General features: G+C 49.8%; 4 protein-coding genes across 6 annotated transcripts in view; 2 read left to right on the top strand and 2 right to left on the bottom strand.

Moving 5' to 3' along the window:
• Positions 1-2,748, bottom strand: part of LOC126571676 (zwei Ig domain protein zig-8) — a 6,177-nt gene extending 3,429 nt beyond the window's left edge. The window contains exons 1-6 of the mRNA XM_050230413.1: positions 1,930-2,748; positions 1,078-1,459; positions 746-993; positions 462-675; positions 204-381; positions 1-43 (exon numbers count right to left, since the gene is read on the bottom strand). The exon at positions 1-43 is cut by the window's left edge and continues 94 nt beyond it. Of these exons, the coding sequence (XP_050086370.1) occupies positions 1-43; positions 204-381; positions 462-675; positions 746-993; positions 1,078-1,150 (756 nt within the window). The 5' untranslated portion in view covers positions 1,151-1,459; positions 1,930-2,748. The remainder of the gene's footprint in view (positions 44-203; positions 382-461; positions 676-745; positions 994-1,077; positions 1,460-1,929) is intronic.
• LOC126571675 (uncharacterized) overlaps positions 1-5,505 on the top strand; it is an 8,705-nt gene extending 3,200 nt beyond the window's left edge. Inside the window, exons 2-3 of the mRNA XM_050230412.1 lie at positions 3,563-3,775; positions 3,860-5,505. Coding sequence (XP_050086369.1) covers positions 3,706-3,775; positions 3,860-5,433 — 1,644 coding nt within the window. The 5' untranslated portion in view covers positions 3,563-3,705 and the 3' untranslated portion in view covers positions 5,434-5,505. The remainder of the gene's footprint in view (positions 1-3,562; positions 3,776-3,859) is intronic.
• Positions 5,506-5,664: 159 nt separating this feature from the next.
• Positions 5,665-6,377, top strand: LOC126570237 (protein Vhl). Its single transcript, XM_050227835.1, has one exon. The coding sequence runs from the start codon at positions 5,826-5,828 to the stop codon at positions 6,297-6,299; it is 474 nt and encodes a 157-aa protein (XP_050083792.1). The 5' UTR covers positions 5,665-5,825; the 3' UTR covers positions 6,300-6,377.
• Positions 6,378-6,389: 12 nt separating this feature from the next.
• LOC126570235 (zinc finger protein 883) overlaps positions 6,390-7,500 on the bottom strand; it is a 4,527-nt gene continuing 3,416 nt past the window's right edge. For all 3 annotated transcript variants that reach the window (XM_050227833.1, XM_050227831.1, XM_050227832.1), the window contains one exon: positions 6,390-7,500. This exon is cut by the window's right edge and continues 276 nt beyond it. The gene's annotated coding sequence lies outside the window, so the exon portion shown is untranslated.

Below are 7,500 nucleotides of genomic sequence, written 5' to 3' on the forward strand. Positions count from 1 at the left end.
CAGCCGGCTCATGGCACCACCGGGCAGTAGATCCGTCTTGACGCTGTGAAAAAAAAGCACCAAGGTTCAAAGATTAACTCCGGGATCCGGCCCGCTAGTATGATGCAACTACCACCAGCTATTGAACAATCGCAGCCTCCTAAGTCGCACAACTCGGGGCGACTTTGTTAATAGCATGGCCTATGTAGATTCCGAAACCGTACCTGATGCCTCCACGGCTCGTGTCGTAGTTAAGCATTCGCATGCCATGCTTCCAGGTGACGTAGCTCGTTGGTTGCGGTACCCGGCTGATGATGCACTTGAGCTCGATTGTGCTGCCCGCCTTGTAAAACTTGTCGAGTGTCGCCTGGCCCCTTTCATCGATAATTTCAACCCGCGGAACTGTGGAAAAGGAATGAGATGACGAGTGATGAAGGCACTTGCATGGAGGTGGAACCCATTGGCATCTTGCAAACTCTTACCGACAACGATCAGATACACCAGATAGACCAACGGTGGATGGGATGATATTTGGCACTCGTAGTGGCCCTCGTCACGCTCGTTCGAGTACTGAATTTGCAGCTGCCAATCGTTGGGTGGTTGATATTGGAGCGAGTACCGCGAATCGCTACTGTACGTCTGCCGGCCAACGGTGATCAGATGGATCTCATCGTCCTTCCGGCGTACCCAGGATACCTGGCAGGATAAAAAGATGGAGTGTTAGCTTGTACTACTTGGGTCTTTACCTTTGGCCCCTCGTGGTTACCGTTCGTTCACGAAGGTCATTCACACGGCAGTGCAGCGTCACGTCACTGCCCAGCTGCGTGGTCACGTTGGCCGTCATGTTGATGTCGTCGAAGAACGGGTACGGATCGTGCGTTGTGCTTTCCACCGACTCATCCTCCAGCTCGTCGTCCTCGGTCGGCAGATCGGTGTACGGTACCGATATCTCTTGCCAGAAGTTGCGCGGAAATGTCATGAACGGGCTACTCGACTGCAGTGTCGCCACATTTTCTGTAACAGATCACAGGACAGACCGGGGGAGTTAGGGACCGGAAACGTGGTAACCGTAAAGCAAAGCGCGCCAAGCTCACTTACTCAGCACCGATCCTGACACACAGTGCAGCACACCAAGCCAGAGTACCGCTAATCCATTGACCAAGCTCTTCATAGCAGCATAGTTTGTCGTGACCCGGTTTAGTTGCGATAGATTTCGTGGCGATCGGCCGCTTACGGTCCTGTGGTGGTCGGCAACGATGATGCGCGGCCGAGTTGGCGTGGAATGGATTCGTCAGGATTCGCACTGTTGCTTTGTGACGCAGGAGCAGGAATCACATTGTTTTTTTCGGAAACACTTGGAATTGATCCAAATCCCGGTCCCTGTCTCCTTCGATTGAACGATCCAGCACACGAGCGGTTCAGCACGGAGCTATCAAATGCACGAGTTGTTTGTCATTGTGTGCCCGGTGTACATTACAATCTGGAAAGTTAGTTCAAGTAGTTGTAGATTGGGTTGTAAAAAGGGCGACACGCATTTGGCGGACAAAATGGACGTGGTCCCTCCTTCCGATGAAGGGCCGTGCGAAGATGAAGTGCCTACTGTGTAGGTCTACGACGACTTTGAACGACCAACACGTTCCCGTATCGCGTGTCCCCGACGGTCGGACGGACGGACGGACGGGACAGCTGTAATCAATTGGACGATAATTTAATTCGTGTACGTGCCTCGGTGCACTAATCAATAACACCGCAGTGCCCGCGTATCGGAACACACGCTCTAGCTCTAGCAAACCAGCAGCAGCAGACACCCGCTCGAGGAACGATAAACATTTATGATCAGAAAAATCTCGGCCACCACATCATTGTCTCCCATTCGGTCCCTCCAAAAAAAAAAGGATGCTTCTTTCACGGTTTAATTTGATTGTGACACCACCGCCATTCGACACCTACCTCAAGTTAACATAACGCTTGCTCCGGATTGCTTCTTGTACTGCGTGCGCCAGTACGATGTCACACCATCATCCGTCCACGGACCTCTCTTTCGTAGCCTCCAGTTAAGTGAAAGAAAAATGGCTGGATAAACTCCTGATTCCGGGGCGAAACGCTAGGGGACGTACTACATCACACTCGCGCGCGCCACCCTTTTTTGTGGGGCGGGGAGGGAGTCTGGACACTTATTATCGTTACACAGGTACGCACAAAGAAGCGCAGAGTACTATTACGTCCGGCCTCGTTCGTCACTAGCACAAACTCCACGGTACCTCTTGGGCTCAACAGATTAGCGAGTCGGCGGTGGCGGCAGCGGCGGCGATGTTGGTGGTGGTATATCTGGTGGCAAACATTTCGATCGATTTTTGGGAGCCGCGATGAAGGGAGAGAGAGTGTGTGTCAACCGAAATGCAGCAAGCGGAGGAGACGCAGAACCTACGACACGATAACGCAGCGCAGGAGAGGCAGAGCCGAAGGAAGGATTATGGTGCGGGGAAGAGGGAATGCACAAAGATTAAGCAAATCACTGCCACTGGCACCGTCAGATACCGCGCACTACTGGCATATCTGTACTTTGACACACTTTTTCCCACATGAAACCATGGATGGATGTCCCCCCAATCCGCTTCTCGTCCACCATAAAAAAAATGAAATTTGCACGCAATCACTGCTGGTGGATCACTGGTTGTCACTAATGTAGCTGCTGCTTTTACAGGATGATGCCCTGGAACACTGGGCACCGTGGGAAATGGTGTCCAACCAAAGAAGAAGGGGCACCATTTTGGAGCACCCGCTGTTATGCTGAAAAGAGGGGACACTTTTAATTTGTCCGAAGCTTGGCGAAGAAGATGATAGCACCAGTGCACTAGCAGTGATGCTGTAAGAAGAGGATACTAGGTAAGCTACTGCACACGGAGCCGTAGTGCTGGAAGCGCTCTGGAGAGCACTGGAGAGAGAGAGTGAGAGACTTAATGGCTCCTTCTAGAAGCGAGCTCCTTTTTGTATTTTGGAGCCTGCGAAGCCCACGAGTGCGCCGAAGCAGCAGCCAGTGGTATAGCCGCGGGAGCATGAATGAACGAGCAATACCGTGCCGTGATGGTTTGGAGCATAGATAAGAAGGTTTATTTGATTTCATTTAAAGTTAACGGAGCGGCGATATCGATATGCGGCGGGCGGCCAGTAGTCGAGATGCCGCATCGTAAATGTTCCAATTTCGTTTTTATGCGCTACTTACAGAATTTAGTAATTGCCTAGTGCACTGCTGGCAGTGGACTCAGTGTGCAACATTAAAATCATAATGCTGGAAAACACGGACTTGCTGCTTCTCGAATCAATCCTCCAACCTTCCGCACATCAACTATTAATAGACGCATCGGGCGCGTAGAACAAAGAGTTATCGGCTGCAGCATCACGCTGTATGCCTGTGCCTGTGGCCACTGTTTCGATGCGGAGCTGGCTCGTTCTCGTTGTGGTGTTCTCGGGGCAAACAAAAATAAACGTCTGCGAATGGGCTCAGCGGGGGCCAAAATGCGTGGTGTCGAATGGCCACCGTTAGGTATTCAATCTGTTCCCCAACATAACTCCGTTGGCTCAGTTCTGATTTACAGCGCAACCGATCAACAGCACGTCCCGGGTATGATTGATTAGGAATGGTTTCGGTTTGATTTTATTATCCCCCGAAAATACGGCTTAGTAAAATTGGTCTCAAAGTATTCAAATCCACCGAGTGACGGAGGCATGATGGCGATGATGACGATCGAGTCAGGACACTTCGCGTTAATGCAACAGTGTTTTCAGTTGTTGAAAGGTAAGTTGGCTCGGGTGGAACAGGGAATCAACACGGATGTCGCAAGTTAATTGAGTTATTGCTGTTCTCGATCCGATGTTCCAGTGATTCATCAATATCTGTGTGGAGATGATCGCTTCCCCGGCAGTACGGTTGAACATCCAGAGAAAGACGCCGAAAGTGAGACGAGTGATAGAATCTATTTAAACGTGACTCCCGGTGACTCCCGCGGTGAGACACGTGACACACTGGTGGCCCAATGTGAGGCCTTGCTGGCGAAGATGGAACAGTACGCGCAACCGAGTGTGCCATTGGCGGCGTGTGAAGTGAGGATACTGGAGCAGGAAGAAGAGGAAGAAGGATCTTATCTCGATATGAGTGGCAGCAATACGCCCAAGGTAAACGTTAGCTCGTCAACGAGCAGTATCGATGGAACGAGGGAAGTGGCGATCGATGTGGAGCCAACGAATGCAGCGGAACCCGTTTTGGAAGAACATGAATACGAGTTAACCACCGATCAGATCCTTTACGATGAGTGTCATCAGGATCCGGTTGAGGTGGAGGCTGAAGAGGATGCACTGCAGCCACTACCAGAGTGTCCAGCTGCTCCGGATGATAGCCAGTGCCCTTACGGTGGACTGCCGGCATCGCACCTGAGATTGTTGCACTCTCCCAAGCACGGAACGCTGTTTAAGCAGGAGAAGCGTTTATTTTTCGATCAATTTAAGAAGTACTACATTGGGTTAGTTGGCAAATGGCTGCTGGTGTACAACAGCCACAATGATCTGAAGCCCTGGCAGACGATCTACATCAAGAGCATCAAGCTCGATCTGAGCCTGAACGAACACATCAACGAGAAGCATCTTTTCCAGATTTACACGCAGAGCGACTCGAAGGTACACTTCCTATCGCCCAGCTTCCAGGATCTGAATGAGTGGATAGTGGCCATCGAGAACAATCTTATCGAGGGGAAGACGAATGAACGGGCCGAAGGATCCAGCACTGGTTCTTCGCCTGGTGCGGCATCATTAAGAAAATTGCCTCTACCGCCCTATCCCGGCCAGAGCAGCGGTGCGGTCGATGAAACAGATCTGCCCATCCCATGTCACGAAGACGGCATTTACGAGGAACCAGCCCTGTGCCTGAAGAATGAACAGCAATTAGCATCACCCAAAGAGAAGAGCCATGGCTACGATACACCGAAACCGGGCGCTCCGAAGCCGGTCGAACCGGTGTCGAGTGTTACTCCATGCAAACCGGAAGCAGTAACCAAGAAGCTGGAGTTGCCGGTGATCGCTAGCCCCGAGTGTAAGGTATCGCCGGCCCCAGCGGTTAACTCTAAACCGGCCAAAACGGGCTGGCTTAAGAACAAATTCAATCGCTCACCGAGTGAGTCCGTCGAAGGGCAGAAACCGAGCAAAAAGTCGATGAAAAAATTGTCTTTCGACGAGTTGCCTCCCCCGGAGGATACGAAGGATGTTCCGGATGCGAAGTCACCAACGAACAAACAGCAGCCAAATCCGAAGTTTACCCTCACGACAACGCCGGCGAATAAGGGGGCCAAGATCAACATGATTATCAGCCAGCTGGAAGCGAACGGGCAGTTGAATCTGTTATCCAAGCGCCTGAACGAAAGCAGCAAAAGGTACACGTGGGCAGTGGACGATGTGACTGGTTGACCGGTTGCTTGCGGCTGTTTTGTGATCTAATTACTAATGGCGGGTGTTTGTTGACGGGACGGATGATTTAAATAAAACACACAAAATAGCACGTGTTTTGTGGGTGCACGTTTTTAGTTTCTCCACCGTTTGATTTCAAATTTTCCTGGAATTTTGTGACTCTTTTACCCGACCACGTATTTTGACAATTCCAGGAGCTGTCAACCGGAGCTTCTTTTGTTGTTATTTTGTTGTAATTTTATTTTTCAAAAACACGGAAATTCCTGGCGTTCCTGTTGCCGGCTGTTGAACGTGATGAGCAGGTAGTTAATCGGGAACATGGACCACGGAGGATGCGCTTGGCCCAGGACGTTTGCATCGCATGGTAGCTGCCCAGAATATCTTCTCGCATTATGACGAACGTGGGCGCTGTTTCCGTGAAGTCGGTACAATCCGAAATCCGATCGTTCATCAAGTATATCAACACGACCCAGCGGACGGTGGCGGTGGAGTGGGTCGATTACAACGGGATAGCGTGCAACTTTAGGGTGCTGCAGCCACAGGAATTCTGCCTGATAAACACGTACGTGACGCATCCGTGGAGGTTCCGGGACAACGAAACGGGCGAACAGATGCACGTGAGGGGCCAGCCGGTGTACATGCCCGATCCCTGGTTTAACAATTTTGATGCCAATGGTAAGCCAACGAGGAAGGAAGTCCGGATACACTTTCCGTTACGTACACTACGAGATAACTGCCTTTGGCGCATTACGGAACTTGTCCCGGGCGAGAACGCGCTGCGGGAGCTGGAGATACCAAGGATCCTGGTGGACGAGCTGTTGAATCTACGGGAAAATATACTTGCAACAAGGAGATCCTGGGTGTAAAGGATGAATCGAATCTTTAACCTGCCGTTCTTTCTTTCGAGGAAAAGGTCATCATAGTGGGCTTGAAAGAAAAGGCACGACACAACGGACTCAGGTCAAAGTAATATTTCCATTTATATCTCGTTAATCTAGATATTGCCGCGATTTCCCCGCTTGTTTTATTGTAGAACTTCACATAAAGATACCTCACACAGTCTACACCACACAGCGTCTGCCCTTTAATTCTTCCTTCCGTTCAGACGAAGGTGATCAGATGTATCCGTTTTCATGCGCTGCACATCCATTCGAATGCTTCCGGCTACTGCTGGGACACAGGGTGGGGGCGTTAGAGACATTTAAATGGGGGTAGTGGGAAGGGGTGTTCTTTTACAATATGGTCTTATTCATCTGAGTTCTTCTCTTTTTCCTAACAACAAATGACCTCCACGGGTAAATATATACTTGTTAAAAGTTTGTTTTTAACGCTCGCTCCAAACGACCCTGCCCTGCCACGAGGATAACTGAGGAAAAATAGATTTCTTACTAGCCCGCGCAAATCGCTACTACTGTCTGGCTCCTCGGTGCCATCCCCCGAACGTTCAGGGAGCGGGTTATTTATGCTTTAAAAGTTGCTGCTCGTTCATTTTGTACTTTTTTGTTGTTGTAGAAACGTTCAATTCGTTCTGTTCTTCGCAGATTTCGTTATCATCGCTTTTAGTTTCTTCTTCGTTTTCGTTTTTAGAGTAGGAATATGCTCGGAATAAATAGTGACCGCATGAAGAATCCCTTCGACGACGCGGAAAAGTCTTTTCTCGACCGCAGGTAAAGTCAGACAACAATCCTATCTTCGCCTCCTTTTTCCTGCGCACGATGTCCGGCAGTGGGCAGGAGGTTCGACTGTTTCTACCTATAAACAATCGTTCCCTGATTTTTACTGTGCTACGTCCGTTTGCTAAGGTCCATTTGGAAATGAAAATCGTACTGAGATACTAAGGATGGGGATGGTTATGCGTTACAAAGAATGTTAAATTACCTAGATGTCTAGATCTGTTGTTTATCGGTATACTAAATCGTTACATGCTAGCTGCTGCGTTCAATATGTTTTGCGTTAAATTGCGATAAATCTAGTTCCCTGGTGAAAGGGATTGTATAAGGGGGGTTCTATTGCACACGAGAGTTTTACTATTGCTGGTGGATGGATGGAGAGCAGGAAAAGAAAACG

Source organism: Anopheles aquasalis, chromosome 2 (genome assembly GCF_943734665.1).
Source record: "Anopheles aquasalis chromosome 2, idAnoAquaMG_Q_19, whole genome shotgun sequence".
In the NCBI taxonomy this organism is placed as follows: domain Eukaryota; kingdom Metazoa; phylum Arthropoda; class Insecta; order Diptera; family Culicidae; genus Anopheles; species Anopheles aquasalis.